The sequence below is a fragment of the Podarcis raffonei genome, chromosome 7 (assembly GCF_027172205.1).
Source record: "Podarcis raffonei isolate rPodRaf1 chromosome 7, rPodRaf1.pri, whole genome shotgun sequence".
In the NCBI taxonomy this organism is placed as follows: Eukaryota; Metazoa; Chordata; class Lepidosauria; order Squamata; family Lacertidae; genus Podarcis; species Podarcis raffonei.
In genome coordinates, this window is record NC_070608.1 from 3,522,828 (window position 1) to 3,543,916 (window position 21,089).

The 21,089-nt window shown below is 49.5% G+C and overlaps 1 protein-coding gene across 2 annotated transcripts in view; it reads left to right on the forward strand.

Annotated features, from left to right (window-relative positions):
- The window catches only part of ARHGAP39 (Rho GTPase activating protein 39), a 206,587-nt gene that overhangs the window by 150,817 nt on the left and 34,681 nt on the right, over positions 1-21,089 (forward strand). Inside the window, exons 4-6 of one of the 2 annotated variants that reach the window (XM_053395131.1) lie at positions 1,312-2,698; positions 10,648-11,209; positions 17,426-17,518. In XM_053395131.1, coding sequence (XP_053251106.1) covers positions 1,312-2,698; positions 10,648-11,209; positions 17,426-17,518 — 2,042 coding nt within the window. The remainder of the gene's footprint in view (positions 1-1,311; positions 2,699-10,647; positions 11,210-17,425; positions 17,519-21,089) is intronic. The other variant, XM_053395132.1, reaches the window with a different exon arrangement.

The following is a 21,089-nucleotide window of genomic DNA, read 5'->3' on the forward strand; positions in this document are numbered from 1 at the left end:
AGATGCTTCAACATCTCCCCAGATTGCTGTGTGCCAACTTCTGAAAAGACCCTCAAAATAAGGGTGCTCTGATCTGCACACACTGTAATATTGTGTGCCCCAAACAAAGCCCACTGTGTCCCTCTTAGTTTTGTGTATGTTCACCAGTGCTGTAAAAGAGTAAGAATATTTTCAGAACTTCTTGTCGCTGCTTGACTAAGCATTCTCCAGGGACTAACTTGGCTTTAAGATTCTGAAAAGTTCTGGTTTAAGAAGGTCTTATTTCTTGCCATATCTGAAAAACTCACTCGTTCTTTATGAGTTTCCAGGGGTAAAGCCAAACCTTCGGACTACGCAGCTACATGGCGTTGGTTCACAACTTATACCAAAAGGCAAACTTTATAGCTGGCGTGTTATTGCAAAGTATGATATCTTGATTTGGTTGTAATCCAGAACTTATTACCGTCCACTCCACTGTGCTTCTGTGGAACCAAAATCTTATTATTCATAACATTGCTTTTATCTCTCTGCCACAATCATTTCTCCACTCCACATCTCTTAAGTTGTGGACCATATGATTTGAAACCGGCAAGCCACTGTTTCTGTACCTCTCAGGCGTTTGCATTGTTATACCGTGTTTTTCGCTCCATAAGATGCACCTAGTTTTTAGAGGAGGAAAACAAGAAAAAAAAAGTATTCTGAACGAAATAGTGGGTGTATGATTTTTGTGTGATTTGACAGTGAGTTTAGGGTAGCCCAATGCAAAAATCCTGAGAATCCATGTGGATCCGTGCTTTGTAACCACGTTTTTGTGCCATTGCGGCCCCACGAAACAGTGGATGCGTGGGTTTTTTTGTGTGCAGGCTGTAGCCATGGATATACTATGTGATCTGATGGTGAATTTGGGGTGACCCTGTGCAAAAATCCTGAGGATCCATGGGTTTTTATCTCCCCCCTCTCAGGCAGACTCTTTTATTGCTAGCGTCCCTTATCTCCCTCCCCAATTGCTTGCTGATTAGTGGCTTTGTTTCAACACCCACTTCCCTCTTTTTCTTTTCTTTTTTTAAAAAAAGCATGATCTGCTTTTCGCCCCTGGGCAATTCGGCTCCAGGGAACACTCCATAAGACACACAGACATTTCCCTTTACTTTTTAGGAAGAAAAAAGTGTGTCTTATGGAGCAAATAATACGGTAGGGAATGAAATACGTTATATATATATATATATATATATATATATATATATATATATATATGCAAAAATAAAAAGGTGCTTCTTGCATTGTTCCTGCTTCTGATGGCTACCTTGTGTTCTGCCTCTCTCGGTGTCCCAGGGCATCATCTCTCCGGTGGAACACGGGGACCAAGGAGCGGATGCTCATCAAGGTGACGGACCGCGAGCCCAGCTTCCTCATGCACCAGGGCAACGGCTACACCCCTGACAACCAGCAGGGCACGCGGTCGCGCCGGCCCTCGGGCGGCCAGCCATCCCCCAACCTCCAGACTTTTGCCCCCGACTCGGACAACTCTGTCTTCTTCCCGGAGAGGAAGCAGTCGCCCTTTCTGAAGCGGGCCGAGCACGTCGGCAGCTGCTCCCCGCTGCTGGGGCGCGGCGACTCCTTCTGCTCCCCGCTCCAGGCCCAGCACCGCAAGCACTCCAGCGAGTCGCAGCCGTCGTCTCCGCGCTATGCCTACGAGCCGCCCCTGTACGAGGAGCCACCCATGGAGTACCAGGCTCCGATCTACGACGAGCCGCCCGTGGACATGCAGTTTGAGGCCAGCGGGAGCTACAAGGCCGGCTCTCCGCAGAAGTCCCCGATCCGCAAGCCGCACCCTTTCCTGCAGTCGCCCAAGCAGGGCTCCAACTCCCCCTACCAGCAGCTGGTCCTGACCAAGCAGAAGGGGCCCGACCGCTTCATGAGCCTGGAGTACAGCCCCGCCGGCAAGGAGTACGTCCGGCAGCTGGTCTATGTCGAGCAGTCGGGCTCCAGCCCCAAGATGAAGACCGGCTTGCGGCACAAATACTCGCCGAACCCCATCGGCGGCTCCTACTCTCTCCAGCACAGCCCTTGCCTGGTGAGGGACCAGCGGCTGGAGGTCAAGTCCGGCGACTACAGCAGCATGGAAGGGGCGGACTTCCGGCACAGCCCGCCCGTCTCGCAGGGGGACGACTCCATGTCGTGGTCCAGCCAGCACAACACCATGTCCTCCACCGGCTACTCGCCCGGCACGCGCAAGAGGAAAAGCCGGAAGCCGTCGCTCTCGTACGACCCCAACGCCTCCTCCACCGACGGCTCGGGCGAGCGGGAGGAAGGGCTGGCGGAGGAGAGGGCGCCCTCGGGCTGCAGCCGGTCCCAGATGAACCGTATGGAGAGCCGCTCAGTGGAGGCCGAGTCGAGCCGCGGCTTCCCTGAGCCCTTCCTGGCCCAGGCCCGGCTGGCGTGGGAGGCCCAGCAAGCCCACTACCACATGCGGCAGAGGAGCAGCTGGGACTCGCAGAAGGACGGCTCGGGCTACGAGAGCGACGGAGCGGTGCCCCTCCCCATGCCGGGGCCCGTGGTGCGGGCCTTCAGCGAGGACGAGGCGCTGGCCCAGCAGGAAAACAAGCACTGGAAGCGCAACACCTTTGAGAAGCTCGGCTTCCCCCAGATCCTGCTGGAGAAGAGCGTGTCGGTACAGACCAACCTGGCGTCGCCCGAGCCGTACCTGCATCCGTCCCAGGTAAGGCACTGGCGCTTCAGGTGCCCCTTTCAGGAAGGGTCCGTCATGGGAGCAAATCGTCCCTCTGATGACAAGGGAGAGTAGGAAACATTTAAGAAGGACCTCTTTGGGGATCGGATTAGGGCTGTGGAACACAGGAATCGGTCTTTTACAGAGTCAGACTATTATTCCATTAGCTTAGATTAGTCTGTACTGACCAGCAGTGGCTGCCTCCAGGGTTTCGGGTAGGGGACGTTCCTGGCTGTACCTGGAGATGCCGGCAGGGATTGAATTTGGGATATGCTTTGCCCTTGTGCTCTAACCCTGATTTTGAAACTACTATATTGGGCATCCTTGAACTAAGGCTATAGAAGAGTTGTTGTCTCCAGCCTGAGTTGTATTGGTATTGCTCAGTGTCCTTTGGGGGACGGGACATAGCTCAATGATAGGGCCTCTGCTTTGCATGCAGAGGGTCCCGGGTTCAATTCCTGGTGTCTCCAGGGATGCCTGAAACCCTGGAGAGCCACTGCGAATCAGTCTCGACATTGCTGAGTTAGATGCATTGCAGGAGGTTGGACTAGATGTCCCTTGGGGTCCCTTCCATCTCTACAATTCTGTGGTTCGTTTGTATCACCAGGCAGCTTCCTGTGTCCTATGTCCAGCCCCTTTGGCTCCTGCCACTTCTGTGCATTCTTCGTCATCTTTGACCCTCACTTGCCTACAGTTGCAGCTTAATCCATTTCCTGTGCTGGCCTATGTCAATTTATCCGTGATACCCGTAAACCAAACTGTTTCTCCAGCAGCACCAGAGCCATGAGAGCTGAGGGCCTGATCCACCAGGCTGTTCTTAGGTCCTTAGGTTCTTCGCTAAAAAACTGGAGACCTGCTTTCATTGATGCCTCTGGTTTACATTTTACGGCTAGATAATCCTTGGGATCCCGTCCAAACTCTACAGTTCTAGGATTCTGAGATGTTTGCTCTATTAAACCACCAAACCAACCAGTGTGTCTACTTCCCCTCTCCTTGAATCCGCTTGGTCTTCCAGCAATCAATAGATGATGCTGAGCTAAAGGCAAGGCTGGTGGAGCCAGCTGGTCTGTCCAGTCACCCCAGATGCTATAAGACAGGTTGGAGATCTTGTGGGCCCCCCAGATGTTGTTCAACAGCTGCACCCATCATTGCTGACCATGGGCAATCCCCCTTCCTGGGGGGTGATGGGAGTTGGGGGTCCAGCAACAGGTGAGGTGCCACACAGTGCTCAGTCTGGCTTCACGGAGATCTCTTAGGGTGGTTATTAATCAAGTCAAAAGTCTACAATTGATGGATTGACTTGGAGATCCCAAGCCACAGGGAGGTTAGGCTGGCCTCAACCAGAGCCAGGGCCTTTTCGGCTGTGGCCCCGATCTGGTGGAACGCTCTGTCACAAGAGACTAGGGCCCTGCGGGACTTGACATCTTTCCGCAGGGCCTGCAAGACGGAGCTGTTCCACCAGGCCTTTGGCCAAGGCACAGTCTGACCCCCTCCTTTGGTAATCCTCACAGAACTCTAGCCCAATGGTTGCCATTAATTTGATTCTGGTTTAAAATGAATTGATTTTAGAATGCCGTGTTACTTTTATTGTTGTTAGCCACTCTGAGCCCGGCTTCGGCTGGGGAGGGCAGGATATAAATAAAATTTTATTTTTATTACTATTATTGAGCCCCATAGCAGATTCTCCAGTGAGCTTGGAGATGCACCAAGTCCATCTGCCCAAACCACAGCCAGTGTTTATCTGACGTTGCGCTCGTATAAGGCTTTCTTAGCTGACCTACAGTATAATAACAATTCAAATTGGGGAAGGACGGGCCTCTCAATGTTCTTTCCTCTACGAAGAACGCCGCTTTTGAATGCACGCTTCTCTCTTTCCTCCCCCCCCCCCTTTGATTTTCTTTTATTTCATTCTATAATAAGAGAGAGCAGCTATGGCAACAGATAAAAATTAAAAGATGAGAAGCAAGACTGTGAGATAGGGCTGCAGGATGATTAACCAAGCCAAGTGCGGCGCTTAAGCAAAGCTTGCCAGGGTATCGAAATCTTAGGTTTTGAACCGCGTCCTGGGGTTTTTCACTTCTGATCTTGGAAGCGCTGAGCAGCTGACATTTACACACACACACACACACACACACACACACACACACACAAAATAGCTGGAAAGTATTTTGATTCTGGGAAATGAAAGGCTTTGTGTGAATAACATAGTGGGGAGAGGATTTCAAAGAAACTTGGATGAGTCATACTTTGAGCAGGCTGGTGCTCTGTGTTGCATCAAGGGGCCTGTTCTGATCTCCCTCTCTCCCTTTCTCTCTCTCTCTCTAATTCATAAAGGCACCCTGGAAGGGGCTTCCGAAACAAATTTCAATCTCTGTTTGTTCATTTGAATCTGCTCTTTCTAAAGGGAGAGCATTCTCCTCTTCCTCTGTACGCCAAGCAATCCAAACCCTTGGGGGAAAACGATTCTCTGCTTAGCAGTCGGGTGTTGCTGGGAGATTCAGCAGAGGAAAGCCGAGCTGCAGAAATAGGGGGCTTGAAGCCCCCCCCCTCCACCTGCCCCCCCAGGCCTGTTTAACATGGGCTGTCAAATGTCATCCCAAGCAGGGAAGCTTCCTTCCTTGGCTCAGACTTCAAGGGATAAAGGGGCAGGGTTCGAAGCTCAGTGTTTTGCATGCAGAGATGTCCCCGCTTCTGTTCTTGCCACCTCCAGTTGAAGGGACCTGGGAGGAAGTCATTCGGCAGATTCACTTTGGCTCAGGTCTCAGAAGAGCTGCTGCCGGTCCGAGCAGGCAGCATTGGGATAGGCGGACCAATTCTCTGATCTGGGGTAAGGCAGCTTCCCTTGTTCCTAGGGCTACTAAAGGAAGGGAGCTCAATAATAATAATAATAATAATAATAATAATAATAATAATAATAATAATATTTATTTATATCCTGCCCTCCCCAGTCAAAGCCGGGCTCAGAGCGGCTAACAGCAATAAAAGTAACACAGCGTTCTAAAATCAGTATTCTAAAATCAATTCAAAATCAAATGGCAACCACTGGGCCAGAGTTCTACAAGGATCGCCAAAGAAGGGGGTCAGGCTGTGCCTTGGCCAAAGGCCTGGAGGAACAGCTCTGTCTTGCAGGCCTTGCGGAAAGATGTCAAGTCCCGCAGGGCCCTAGTCTCTTGTGACAGAGCGTTCCACCAGATTGGGGCCACGGCCGAAAAAGCCCTGGCTCTGGTTGAGGCCAGCCTAACCTCCCCGTGGCCCAGGCCCTCCAAGATGTTTTTGTTTGAAGACCCTAAGGTCCTCTGTGGGACATACCAGGAGAGGCGGTCCTGTAGGTACGAGGGTCTAGGCCATATCAGCATCCATCAGCATTCAGCTGCCGCCAGCAGAATGAAAGAATCATAGAGTCAGGAGGGGGTCCCACGTGTCATCTAGCCCACCCCCTGACGCTTAACAGCCAGACCCACTGACCCCACTGCTGTAAGGGCATGAGATCAACCCCATCTACCTGCTTGCCAAGTCGCTGATCCAAGTCGATGGATGGATGGTACCTTCAAGAGAGCGTTCTTGGCTGATGAGGGGGGCAGGGAGAAGGGAAGACAATTGTGATTTCTGCATTGCAGGGGGGTTGGGCTAGATGAGCTTTGGGGGTCCCTTCCAACTCTAAGATTCTGTGAGAGTCATGGCAGATACAGTGAGCCAGAGTTGAGCAGCTGATGACCCCTCCATCTTGCTTTTTTCCTTGCCCAGCTTCCAAGGAACACATGCCATTTCCCATTTCCTTGGGGGAGCCATAAGACCCCCTGCCCTTTTTGGGACTCAAGGTGACCTGGGGGACCTTCAACTCAGTGCCCCTCTGCTTCCTCCCCGGCCCACGGCTCTTGGAAAGCTCTCCGAAGCCCTTCCACCCCCCGTGCATGTGTTTCTTCATGTCTAGATTACTGCAGTGCGCTCTGCGTGGGGCTTCCCTTGCGCGTCATCCGAGAGCTGCAGCGCAAGGGCTGACAGGAGTGAGGCCTTGGGCACAGAACAGAGATCTGCCCTGGTTGCCAACTACCGATGGGGCCAAGTCCAAGGTGTTACTATTAGCATTCAAAGCCCTTAACAACTTGAGACTAGTTTACCTGCAAGATCGATTGACAGAACTGGAACCCATTCCACGTTTGTAAGAATTCGATATTTTAGTGCGGCAGCACCTGTCCTTTGGAACTCCCTGCCGATTGATACCAGGCAAGCACCTTCCCTGTACAGCAGTACCTTGATCTCAAACACCTTGGCTCCCGAACGATCAAAACCTGGAAGCGAGTGTTCCGGTTTTCAAACGTTTTTTGGAAGCTGAATGTCCGGTGGGGCTTCTGCGGCTTCTGATTGGCTGCAGGAGTTTCCTGCAGCCAATCAGAAGCCGCGCTTTGGTTTCTGAATGTTTCGGAAGTCGAACGGACCTCCGGAATGGATTCCATTCGACTTCCAAGGTACGACTGCACTCTTTTCAGTGCCTGATAAAAATAGCCTCACGTGGACGGGCTTACTTAGAAAGCTGACATGACTTTTTTTCTTGGTTCTTGGTCTATTGCTGTTTTAACTTTCCATATGTCTTAAATCTATTTTTCTTAGCGATGATTTCATTGCACTATCTTCTCCTTTGTTTTGTAAATCGCTTTGAGGTTTCTTGACAGTCGAGCAGAGTATAAATTTGATCAAGTTAAGGGGTGTTGTTTTCTTCCTTCTCCTCACTCTCCCTGGAGTTTGGGCTTCTCCGCTCACCACCCCTCGGTCGGCTTTTTGGCACAGCTATTTATGGCGCTCCAGGCCGATCCCGCCGCACGTTTAGATGTGTGTGATTTATTATAAGCCGATCCCTGGTCTCTGCTCCCTTGCTTGGAGTCCAAGGCTGTTCTCAGCTTTAGGGATGGGCATGTCTGCGTGTCTTTGCTCCCAAGCCCTCCCGCTGTTTGGAAACGATTTGCTACACCCCAGATTCTTTGGGGCCTAAGTGGGAGCTTAGATGGCGACTTTAAAAGCCTTCAAATCTGGGTAATTAAAAATAACCCCTGGCAAGGATTTGATTGCAATGATAATATAACAATATGCACATGTGTGTTAGTGGCGCAGTCAGTGACCCAACGAGAGATTCTTGTCTCCTCCAGAGGATCTCACCTTTAGTTCCTGTGATCTAGGGAAAGGGAGAGTTTATTTAGGCCCTTGGAACTACAAGCTACCTACACCAGCCTTTGTCAACCCGGTGCCCTCCAGATGTTTTGGGTGACGATGCACGGTGGCCCGAAACATCTGGAGGTTTTGCCAGGTTGGCAGAAGCGAAGTCTGGCCTAAACAAATTAACAGAGGAGCTGGGCCGCTGCAAAACGCCACAGTTTGCTCTGCCACCTGTGAGCCGTTGCAGAGAATATCTCCATGACAGCTACCATTGTTCAGAAAGCATCATTGGAGAAATGAGCATCTTGTTTGCTGAGGTTATATTTTCTTTTCAGAATTGCAGTGGGGGGGGGGGAGTGTTTAACTCTCTCCATCCTGGCTGAGAAATGAGTGTTAGTGGAGCAGAATGGCAGGGAAGTCCTATAAGAAGGTATTTAGACTTTCCTCAGGGGTGTCGTACACACGTAGCGGCAGGCAGAAAGATTCAGCCTCAGTTTCCCTGGGATCTTAGGCAGGCACCTGTCCCCAACCTGTTACTCAGCCAGGGATTTTCTAGGTGCAAATAAGAGATATGTCCCCCAAGTTCTGACTCTTTCCCCCCAAGTGCTATCAATTAGAATCATAGAATCATAGAATCATAGAGTTGGAAGAGACCACAAGGGCCATCGAGTCCAACCCCCTGCCAAGCAGGAAACACCATCAGAGCACTCCTGATATATGGTTGTCAAGCCTCTGCTTAAAGACCTCCAAAGAAGGAGACTCCACCACACTCCTTGGCAGCAAATTCCACTGTCGAACAGCTCTTACTGTCAGGAAGTTCTTCCTAATGTTTAGGTGGAATCTTCTTTCTTGTAGTTTGGATCCATTGCTCCGTGTCCGCTTCTCTGGAGCAGCAGAAAACAACCTTTCTCCCTCCTCTATGTGACATCCTTTTATATATTTGAACATGGCTATCATATCACCCCTTAACCTCCTCTTCTCCAGGCTAAACATGCCCAGCTCCCTTAGCCGTTCCTCATAAGGCATCGTTTCCAGGCCTTTGACCATTTTGGTTGCCCTCCTCTGGACACGTTCCAGTTTGTCAGTGTCCTTCTTGAACTGTGGTGCCCAGAACTGGACACAGTACTCCAGGTGAGGTCTGACCAGAGCAGAATACAGTGGCACTATTACTTCCCTTGATCTAGATGCTATACTCCTATTGATGCAGCCCAGAATTGCATTGGCTTTTTTAGCTGCCGCGTCACACTGTTGGCTCATGTCAAGTTTGTGGTCAACCAAGACTCCTAGATCCTTTTCACATGTAGTGCTCTCAAGCCAGGTGCTCTCAATTAACCAACTCTAACTATGGGTCTGGACCACGAAATGTGGTTAATAAGTAGAGGGGGAGATGATTCCAATGTCGGCCAAATTTGTGGGAAAGTGATGTCATTGGTGGGACAGTTCTGCAAAAGAGTCCCTAGGTCAGCCTTTCTCAACCTCTGGGTCCCCAGATGTTGTTGAACTACAACCCCCATCACCCCTAGCTAGCAAGGCCAGAGCTCAGGGATGATGGGAGTTGTAGTCCAACAACATCTGGGGAGCCACAGGTTGAGAACCGCTGCCCTAGATGTTGTTTGTAACTGGCCAAGAGGGGTGGGAAGTTTGGAGGGTTTCAGCTCCGGGGCAGGTAATAATGATAATAGTAATAATAAAGTAGTAGTAGTAGTAGTAGTAATCATAATCATAATCATAATTTATTATTATTTATACCCCACCCATCTGGCTAGGTTTCCCCAGCCACTCTGGGCGGCTCCCAACAAAATATCAAAAACACAATAAAACATCAAACATTAAAAACTTCCCTAAACAGGGCTGCCTTCAGATGTCTTCTAAAAGCCAGGTAGTTGTTTATTTCCTTGACATCTCATGGGAGGGCGTTGCACAGGACGGGCGCCACCACCGAGAAGGCCCTCTGCCTGGTTCCCTGTAACTTGGCTTCTCGCAGCGAGGGAACCGCCAGAAGGCCCTTGGCGCTGGACCTCTGTGTCTGGGCTGAACGATGAGTGCTGGTCACTTATTTAATTACTTTATTTCATAAAATTTATACGCCACTCGGTGGTAAACAACAGCAGCAACCTCAAAGCGGTTTGTGGAAAAGATAAAACAGTAAAGTCACCCAAAATGAAAATGCTATCAAAAAGTTAAAATAAAAGACTGAAAACAGATTAAAACTCGCAACAGCTTTCTTAGCATCTGGGGAGTCTTTTATGAACAAAACCATTTTTAGCAGGCACCAGAAAGAATATAGTGATATCGTAGAGTTGCTAAGGGACCTCGAGGGTCATCTAGTCCAACTGAAATTATCGTGAAGTTAACTGTTTATATTTGGGCAACTTTTCTGCTGTACTTTATTGGAAGCAGAAAAACGACTATTTCCTTAATAACAATTTAAATAATTTATTTAACTAAAACAATAACATTATAACATATGTATCCATGTTTGTTAACTGATGTGATTAAACATTAAAAAAAAAGTTAGACTGAATTTTAGCACACATGAAAAACCTAAAGCAAATCCTTATTTCCTGATAAATAGCCTTTGGACTATAATGTAATTTAAATAGAAAACTACCTTTAGAAAGATATTTTCCTCCAAAAGCATTGTATTTTAAAAATCCAATTTTAAAAATCTGATTTCAATAAATAACCTGATTAAAAAAATAAATAAATGGTTTCTATCCACCCTGGACTATAGAAGCAGGTGGTCCTGCCCGCCTCGTCACTCTTGCCTTGTCTCTCTGTCACCCTTCCAGTCAGAGGACCTGGGCGCCTGCGCGCAGTTTGAGAGCAGCCGCCAGAACCGGAACATGATGCCTAGCACCAGCTGTGTCTTCCCCACCTTCAACCTGCGAAAGCCTTCCTCGGAGACGGACATCGAGAACTGGGCCTCCAAGCACTTCAACAAGCACACGCAGGGCCTCTTCCGCCGCAAAGTCTCCATCGCCAACATGCTGGCCTGGAGCAGCGAGTCCATCAAGAAGCCCATGATCATGACCACCGACCGCAACGTCAAAAAGGAAGCCTGCGAGATCTTCAAGCTCATTCAGATGTACATGGGAGACCGGAGGGCCAAGGCGGACCAGCTCAACGTGGCCCTGGAGATCGCCACCAAGGGCTGGAGCATGCAGGGCCTCCGGGACGAACTCTACATCCAGCTGTGCCGCCAGACCACCGAGAACTTCCGCTACGAGAGCCTGGCCCGGGGTTGGGAGCTCATGTCCATCTGCCTGGCTTTCTTCCCTCCCACGCCCAAGTTCCACTCCTACCTGGAAGGGTACATCTACAGGCACATGGACCCGGTGAACGACACGAAAGGTAAGGCAGCGAGGAAGGGGAAGGGCACACCTGGTCAGCTCAAGGTGTTAGGAAACGTTAGCTGCCCTTTTCCGAGGCTCAGCAAAATCCAGCGTGAGATCCGGCACGAAACGAGTTTGGTGGCTCTTGAGCTAGACACGGGGAACACACAAAGCATGAGGGTTTCTTTCTTTCTTTCTTTTCAGCTTTAATAATAATAATAATAATAATAATAATAATAATAATAATAATAATAATAATTTATTATTTATACCCCACCCATCTGGCTGAGTTTCCCCAGCCACTCTGGGCTTTCCCCCGATAATATTGACCAAGTAAAATAACCCGAAAGGGTAAGGGCTGGAATAGTTGCTTCGTTTCTGTAAAACAGCCACCTTCTGTAAAGCACGGTTAATGACAAAAAATAGGCCGAGCGGCACAACTGCAAGAAAAGTCACATTATGAAATTTCACAAAGCGACACAGCACTCATAATCCGCCAAACAATGTTTTGCAACCAAAAGCAAGCAGAGCACTGTTGAATTTTGATGGTGCCCTTGCACTGGGGGGGTGTTTCCAGATGGGATTTGTCCTGGTAGATTTAAGGCATGGGTTGGCAAACTAAGGCCCGTGGGCCAGATCTGGCCCAATTGCCTTCTAAATCCGGCCCGCAGACGGTCTGGGAATCAGCATGTTTTTACATGAGTAGAAGGTGTGTTTCTATTTAAAATGCATTTCTGGGTTATTTGTGGGGCATGGGAATTTGTTCATTCCCCCCCCCCAAATATATAGTCCGCCCCCCCCAAGGTCTGAGGGACAGTGGACCAGCTCCCTGCTGAAAAAGTTTGCTGACCCCTGGTTTAAGGTCTGGTTGGAATCTGAAGAAATGACCTCACTGCCCCTGAGTGGGCATTTGGGAGCCCCTGATTCAAAAGCGAAGACCAAGGAGGGGGGGCTCTCTCTCCCCCCCCCCGGACCACCTTCCCTCGGAAACGTCAGCTGCTGCCTCTTTTGCAAAGTTGCGTTTCACCCTCATCCTGCTAAACTGCGTCATTTCCCTACAAATGTCAGCTGCAATATGGCAGTCCTTGAATCATCAGTGATCTCGCCCCCCCCCCTTTGCAATAGGGCTCTGCAGTTAAAGCTGCTAATTGGCTATCCTAGGCTCTGTTAACACACGGCTGTTATTCTAAATCATTAAGCAGCAAACCGCATCCCGGCTCCCCACCGAAGGCCCTCCCTCAGCTAATGTTCTCCGCCTGATGAGCGGCAGGAGGGAAATGATTTCATTAATGAGATGTAGAAATGCATTGCTCCCTTGCCTTTTGCCCTTGGAGACAGTCTCCTTTGGACCGAACAGGATGCACGACCTCCACACGGCCCCTTTCTGCAGTTCACCGTGCAGGAAGCAAGTCCAGCTCGAAACTGGCTTTCTTTACGCTTCTGCCTTCGGCTCCACTTGAGGACGGCAAGTCCCTAGTCCTCAGTGTCTTGCAGAAGGCGGGCTTTGTAAAAAACGCAGGAAGAGCGACAGTGGGGAAAGCGGGATAGCTCAGTCCTAGAACCCCCCGCTTTTCATGCAGGAGGTCTAGAAATGCAATTATTGGCCTGGCCAGTTGGAAGGAATCTTGGTTAGCAAGGCTGCTCTATCAAGCAACAGGAGAGCTGCCATCAGTCTGGACTGTTTGCAAAAAGGCCTTTGAGCTAAAAGCCATGTGGCAAGGGAGAAGGGATAGCAGTTGACAGGGATTCTTCAGCTGAGATTCCTGCATTTCAGGGGGTTGGACTAGATGACCCTTGGGGTCCCTTCCAACTCTACAATTCCACGATTCTTTGAATGGTTGGCTGGGAAAGGGCAGCCCAAATCATCAAGTTTTTGGAGCAGCTCCCCATTTGAGGAGACATCTAAAACATTTGGGGCTTTAAAGTTTAGAATGATTGCTCCCAAATAGCCTTGCCACACCCCCGCCAGACAACTTATAAATCGCTGAGGGTCTTAATGACCACTTAATAATTTTTCTGCCGGTTGTAGCAACCCTGAAGCAGCTTTCAGGTGTCTTCTAAAAGTCAGGCACAGTGGATGCTTGGGTTGCGAACGTGATCCGTGCGGGATGCACGTTTGCAACCCACAGAGGCGTCTGCGCACACGTGGGTTGCGATTTGGCGCTTATGCGCATGCGCAAAGCGTGATTTAGCACTTCTGCACATGTGCAACCGCCGAAACCCGGAAGTAACCTGTTCCGGTACTTCTGGGTTTCGGTGGTCCGTAACCCGAAATAATGCAACCTGAAGCTTCTGTAACCTGAAGTATGATTGAAGTTATTTCCTTGACATCGGAAGGGAGGACGTTCCACAGGGCGGGCGCCACCACCGAGAAGGCCCTCTGCCTGGTTCCCTGTAACTTAGCTTCTTGCAGTGAGGGAACTGCCAGAAGGCCCTCGGAGCTGGACCTCAGTGTCCGGGCAGAACAATGAGGGTGGAGACGCTCCTTCAGGTCTACTAGGCCGAGGCCATTTAGGGCTTTCAAGGTCAGCACCAACACTTTGAATTGCAGTTTCTGAGTCACCTTCAAAGGTAGCCCCACGTAGAGCGCATTGCAGTAGCCCAAGCGAGAGATAACCAGAGCATGCACCACTCTGGCGAAACAGGGCACAGGTGGGTAGGGTTTCAGCCTGCCTTGCTGGCTTTTAAAATTTGACATGGAAGCGGAAGAGCAGTAATTAGGCATGATAATGGAACAGAACCTCCAGCTTCAGAGGCAGTGTACCTTGGGCTTCCAGCTGCTGGATAGCAAACAACAAGGGAAGGCCATTGTCTCCTTGCCCCGCTTATGGGACACCCAGAGGCATCCGCAGAGGTTCTGCAATTCTGGCTGAGCGTGCTTGATTTTACCTGCAAAGGTGGCGGCAAACCCATTGCAGCAGGCAGGGCTTATTGTGGGATATCAGTAACTATCGGGCACGTTGAGTAGATTGGCCTAAGGAGCACTACTCCTTTCTTTCTTTCCTTCCGCCCACACATGACCCGGATTTCAAAGCCGGTTGCCGTGCTGATAATTACCATTGAGAATTTGCTACGCATGCAACGGCCCCCTCTCTGGTTTGCAAATTAGCCCGGAGCAGGAAGAGTGCTGATTGGTTGAGCGGCCGCGATGCCGCCAGCACACAGTCGTGTCATCCTCATTCAATGAGGGGTAACAGTGGGATTCTCTGTCTTTTCCTCTCTCTCTCAAGTATGAATCTGGGGGCAGAGAGTGAATAATGGGGAAAGGGCTCTTTGCTTGCTTTATCCAGGGGTGTGGAACGGAACACTAATAATAATAATAATAATAATAATAATAATAATAATAATAATAATAATAATAATAATTATTTATACCCCGCCCATCTGGCTGGGTTTCCCCAGCCACTCTGGGTGGCTTCCAACAGAACACTAAAATACAATAACCTATTAAACATTAAAAGCTTCCCTAAACAGGGCTGCCTTCAGATGTCTTCTAAAAGTCTAGTAGTTGTTGTTCTCTTTGACATCTGGTGGGAGGGCGTTCCACAGGGCGGATGCCACTACCGAGAAGGCCCTCTGCCTGCTTCCCTGTAACTTGGCTTCTTGCAGTGAGGGAACCGCCAGAAGGCCTTCGGCACTGGACCTCAGTGTCCAGGCAGAACGATGGGGGTGGAGACACTCCTTCAGGTATACTGGACTGAGGCCGTTTAGGGCTTTAAAGGTCAGCACCAACACTTTGAATTGTGCTCGGAAACGTACTGGGAGCCAACAGGCACACACAAACACACCCACGCACCGGGTCTGAGCCACACTGTGAGCACATCAAACTCGTTTCTTGCACATGGTTGTGATCCATTGCTGGATTTTTCTCTCTGGAAGCCTCATGGTTCAGGAGTGCCGGTAGTGATCAGCACCACTCTTTCCCGTTCCAGCCACTTGGGAAGAGCTGGCCCCATCTGCACCTGACATATGCCAGTCGAGTCCTCGATTCATTTGTATCTGTTCTCCACCCTGTGCCATTTTATGTTAGCAACAGCCATGCTTTCCCTGCCGCTGGAGTCGTGTCACTTGGAAGAGCTCCTGCACAGTGCCAGCCCAAGGATTCATTCATTCATTCTGTCCCCTTCCACCCCTGAGTAGCATGGATCTGGCCCTGGAGAGAATAGGGGTTCAGTGCTAGCGGTGCCCATCCTTAGTTGAGATTCTTGCATCTGATGGGGGTTGGACTGGATGACCCTCAGGGTTCCCTTCCACCTCTATGATTCTTGAATTCTCCTTTTATCTCTACCATCACGGAGTATTATTTACCTTCAGCGCAATCCTAGATGTCGCCAGGACAGTTATAAAGAGGTTAGGGAGTTCTGTTAAAATCCCAGGGGCTGTTGGGTGTGTGGGCATGTTTAACTCGCCTAGGCAACCTTCCCGAACCTTCTGCCTTCAGGTGTTTGGGGCTACGATTACATAGGGCTGGTGGGAGCTTGTAGCCCCAGACATCTGGAGAGTCCTAGGATAGGGGAGGCTGTACTAAAGGTATTTCTGGAAGGGTAGAAACTCTCCTCCAGTTGGCCAGCGTAGTAAAAAATAGAATAAAATGGTTTGCAGTTCTCTTATGGAGATTCCTTTCGATGTGCTGGCAACCCCAAAGTGTTGCTGTGCTCGTTTATTTAAGGAACTGTATTATTGCCCCTTTCAGTTTTAACAGAAATGCCCCAGGAAGCTTGAATTTATAAGCTGCTCTGACCGTCGGCTCGAAGGATAGGGTAGAATAAAAAGAAAACAAGTTGACAGATATATAGTGGTACCTCCGGTTGCAAACGGGATCCGTTCCGGAGGCCTGTTTGCAACCTGAAAAGAACGCAACCCGCGTCTGCGCACACGCAGGTCGCGATTCGCCGCTTCTGCGCATGCGCGTGACGTCATTTTGCGCGTCTGCACATGCGTGAGCGGCAAAACCCGGAAGTATCCCATTCTGTTACTGCTGGGTCGCCACAGGACACAACCTGAAAACGCGCAACCTGAAGCAAACGTAGCATGAGATATGACTGTAATATTAAAATGGCAGTCGCGGGTAGCCAGAGATGATCGACTTACAGACAGGTTGTAATCCTCCTGGGATAAAAAATGTAAATTAATAAAGGTGACATTTCGTCAGGAAGGGGGTGAGACAGATCATCTTGGGTGGGGTGGGCCACTGGCCTGATCCAGATGGCTCTTCTTGCATTCCACCTGAGTGTGTATCTCGTTTCCACCTGAGGTGCTTGGAAAAGCCTCCTTCTCCCAGCCCTGATCCCTGGCTCAGCATTTCGCCTGAACCGAGGGGGGTGGTTTGTTTTACTCCAAGCAAACCTGCAAGCCAAGATTTGTCCTCGGCTTACAGATCGTGGCTTCTCTGAGCAAGACGCGCCAAACTCCTTGTTTTGTTTGCAACGTATCCTGGCCCCAAACCGTTATTCAACTTCCTGGTTCTCCGTTGCTCTCACTTGCAGTCATTACGGAGTCAGATATCAATTACTGCGTTAATTGTGACACCATCCTCGTTTCACTATGTGACCCTCGATTAGATGGGCTCATCCATAGGAATAATCCAGAAGCGAGTGGACAGAATGGCGCTAAATAGGTTTGGGAGATTGCAAATTGGGTTATTAGGTTTTATTCTTTTATTTTGTTCTGTGAACCGCCCTGAGACCTCTGGGTATAGGGTGGTATATTATTCAATATAATAATAGTAATAGTAGTAGTAGTAGTAGTAGTAGTAGTAATAATAATAATAATAATAATAATAATAATAATAATATAATATTTTCAAGATTTAAACATAGGAGTTTAGGGGTGTGAGGCTCCTGCCCCACCAAAACCACTAGTTTCTACCCCGCCAAACTGAAACTCTTAAGACCTTTGGCAGGTCCTTAATGCAGACCCCCTGTGCCTGTGGAGACAATTGGCTGCAATCGCAGTGGGTTGGACTACACGGCCTTTGGGTTCCCCTCCATCACAGCAATTCTTCAACGCCACTGGTGCATTCTAGCTCCTCTCCGGTGACACCCAGGTAAGGTGCAGGGGGGAAAGACCTGCCTGAGCCGGCCGGCATTGAAAACAGAGCTGTCTTGCTCATTTTTTAATTTTATTTTTATTTCCTTTATTTTGTTCTTCCTGTGTTTGAAATCCGTACCCCCCCCTCTCTCTTGCTGTCTTTGTGTTCCATTCCGTGGTCCTCATCGTTCTGTTTGTTCCCCAGTGACTCTGCACATTAAAGAACTCCTGGAAAGGAACAATAAGAAGTCGTCCAAATTGAGAAAGAAACCCAAGCCCTATATGGAGGAACGCCATGGTAGGGTGCGTGTGCTCTTGGAGCACCTCCCTCTCTCCTTTAGACGTAGACGCCAACTCCACCGCCTTCTCTCTCCTGCAGCTTCTTCGCCTCCACTCGGCTCCCCCCTTATAACATCGCCTTCACGCTTCTCCCCTCTCTGACACCCTTTCTAACCTGGGTGCCCCTCTCTCTTTCTCTCTTAGCAGCTCCGCGGGAAGAGCTTGGGGTCAACCGCTCCCCGTCGCGCTTCTTTTCCCAGCAGGTGCCGATTTCGGTTTGACCTCCTGAGTCGGGCGGCCGCTGCTCGAGGCTCGGCGCTTGGGGTGGGCGCAGCGGCTCCGCATCACGCCGGCGCAGAGGGGACCCCGAAAAGGGGTCGCCCGCTGGCTCTGTAGCTCATCTCCAGCCGGTCACCCAGGCAGGGCTTGTTTGCATGTCACACGGCGGTGTTGCACTTGGATACCGCGCCGTATCTGACCACAAAACCCAGGTGGCTGTTGCGCACATGTTCTGCGGGTTCTGTGGACTTGAATGGTTGCAGCTGCGAGAAATATTATCTCGGATGATGATGATGATGATGATGATGATGATGATAATAATAATGACAATTATCTTAGCCTGTAATTCCTGAATTGCAGGGAGTTAGACTTGATGACCCCTTTTTTTGCTGGGCGGGGGGTTTTTCCTCCAACTCTACAGTTTTATAATGGTACTTCGTGTTACAGACGGGATCCGTTCTGGAGGCCCGTCCGTAACGTGAAAAGCCCGCAACTCGAAGCGCCACGTCTGCGAAGGCACGTGTTGCGATTTGGCGCTTCTGCGCATGCCATAGCTGTCAACGTTTCCCCCTTTTTAAGGGAAATTCCCTTATTCCGAATAGGATTTCTCGCAAGAAAAGGGAAAAGTTGACAGCTGTGGCGCATGCGCGAGCGGCGAAACCCGGAAGTAACCCAAGATGAAAACACACAACCTGAAGCCGACATAACATGAGGTATGATTCTGTGACCTTTGGTGCCCAAAGCGTTTTGTGTGTTTTGGCCCAGCAACCCTTACAACGTCCCTGTAAGGTAGTGCAGCGGCGACATCCATCCATTGTGGATGGGAGCAGAGACGGTGGCTGATGGATCCATGGCAGAGGTGATATTTTTAGGAGAGAACATCTACCTTACCGCTTGGTGATGGAGCTAATTCTGTGCGCAGAATTTCCCTAGGTTCATTCTGGCTTACCCAAAGACCCGGGAAATTCAAAAGCAGCCGATGATGTCGGAATCCACCCCTCTGCTACTCCTGGATGGCTCAGTTGGTGAGAACATGGTGCTGATAACGCCAAGGTTGCAGGTTCAGTCCCCTTATGGGGCAGCTGCATAGTCCTGCATTGCAGGGGGGTTGAGATAGATGATCCTTCAGGGTCCCTTCCAACTCTACTGTCCTATGATTCAGCCGCTGAATGTGGAAGGTGATGTTCTCTGCTTCTCACGGCTAGCAGTCCTGCTTATCCGTTGGTTGGTTGCTGTGTGTTTCTCTTGAACTTTCTCAGGTGTGATCCGTCTGAGCATCCTGTGGAGGTGAGTTCCACAGGTAGATAACGTGGTAAAGGGCCATAGCTGAGCAGCGGCGGGAGGGTGGGGGCATAGCTCAGTGTTAGAGCATCTGCTTTGCATGTGGAAGGTCCAACTCAGTTTTAGAAACTGTACCTTTTAGGTACAGAAACTTTTTAGAAACTGTACCTTTGAGTCCTCAATCCTTTATTATGGAGCTTTGCTTCACCTAGGTCGAGCTAGGATTATAATATTTCAGAATTTTTGGGACTTTCTTTGAATTTGGTCATTTAAGGTTTATGATTTCTCTTATTTCCTTCTGAGGAAACTGAATAGTTCAGTGAAACGTGGTTTGTAGCCGGCATCCCGTTAAGGCTTTGTTCAATTCTAGGTTTTTCTAATTTTCCCCTTAAACTTTTTGATTATTATTTTTAGTCGATTATTTCTCATTTCAGGGATTTTCATGCTATTTCATTTGTTTTGTGTAATGTCTCGGTTCCGTGACGGTCTTTTTTCTACTGCACACCACGGTAAGAGCTGTTTGGCGGTGGAACGGGCTCCCTGGGAGGTTTTTAGGCAGAGGTTGGCTGGCCACTTGCCAGAGATGCTTTATCTGTGATTCCTGCACTTCAGGGGGTTGGACTAGATGACCCCACGGGGTCCCTTCCAACTCTGCGGCTGCCGTAGAGAAGACCAGGATTCATCAGCCTTAGCCGGTGAATTCCAGCCGCGTCGCCTCACCTCTAATCTTGCTTCCCTCCCCCTGCACCTGTTTGAACAAGCCTTCCTAATTTATTTAAAGCGTGCGCATTAACCGAAGGAGATTGTGCTGTAATTAACTGGAGCTGGTTAACGGGGAGGCCTGGATCTTCCTTGCAGGTGTGCATAACCTCATTTAGAGCCTAGTCTGTGTTTAAAAATATCCGTGTGCTGAATGTCGTGCAGTCGTGGACCGAAGGCTACCTTGGGGATTCTTCTGTTTTTATTTTCTAAAAATGACATCTCTTCGCAGCCCTAGTAAGGAACATTTCCGAGGGTGTTTTCTCGGCGTTGCTTTTTGCCTTTTAATCCCTAGCGTTCAGAACCAAGGCTGGATGGCGGTGCAAAGAGGAGTGGCATCCGTTTCACATTTTGCCAAAGCGAATGGTCTGCGAAGAGTTACAGCTGAAGGGGGCTTGTCCCAAGAGCCCTTTATAGGGCCGGGGTACCAATCCTAAAATCATTCCATAGGAACACGGGGAGCTGCCTTGTCCTGGATGCTTAATTGAGATTCCTGCATTACAGGGGGTCAGTGTTGCCCACCCGCTATGGGAACCACTGAAATAGGTGGATCTTCAGCCTGATCCAGCAGAACTTTTCTGACGTCTAGCCCTAGAGGGTGCACAGGGGTCTCGGAGTCCGCTGAAAGTGTTCCAGGGATCAGAGATTCTTGGAAACTGGAATAAATATATGAACTATTTGCAAAGTAGTTCTGATGCACAGATTACGCTGGTAGGACTGCAAGAAGTTTTGTAAGGTGTATTATTTGAAATACTGCAAGAAAGACTATGAAAAGAATTATTAGTTAAGGATAGTTAAATGTAATATAGAAATTAAGAAATGCAGAATAAGTGATAAAGAACGGAAAATCATCAGAGGTGTTGACGGAAGTCAAAAATATTGTATAAGATGAGAAGATATGTTGTATGACTGTTGGAACTGGTATGTTAAAAAATGAATAAAAATGTGTGTGTGTGTGTGTGTGTGTATATGGAGACATGGGTGGCGCTGTGGGTAAAACCTCAGTGCCTAGGACTTGCCGATCGCATGGTCGGCGGTTCGAATCCCCGCGGCGGGGTGAGCCCCCGTCTTTTGGTCCCAGCTCCTGCCCACCTAGCAGTTCGAAAGCACCCTTAAGTGCAAGTAGATAAATAGGGACCGCTTTATAGCGGGAAGGTAAACGGCATTTCCGTGTGCTGCGCTGGTGCTGGCTCGCCAGAGCAGCTTCGTCATGCTGGCCACGTGACCCGGAAGTGTCTCCGGACAGCGCTGGCCCCCGGCCTCTTAAGCGA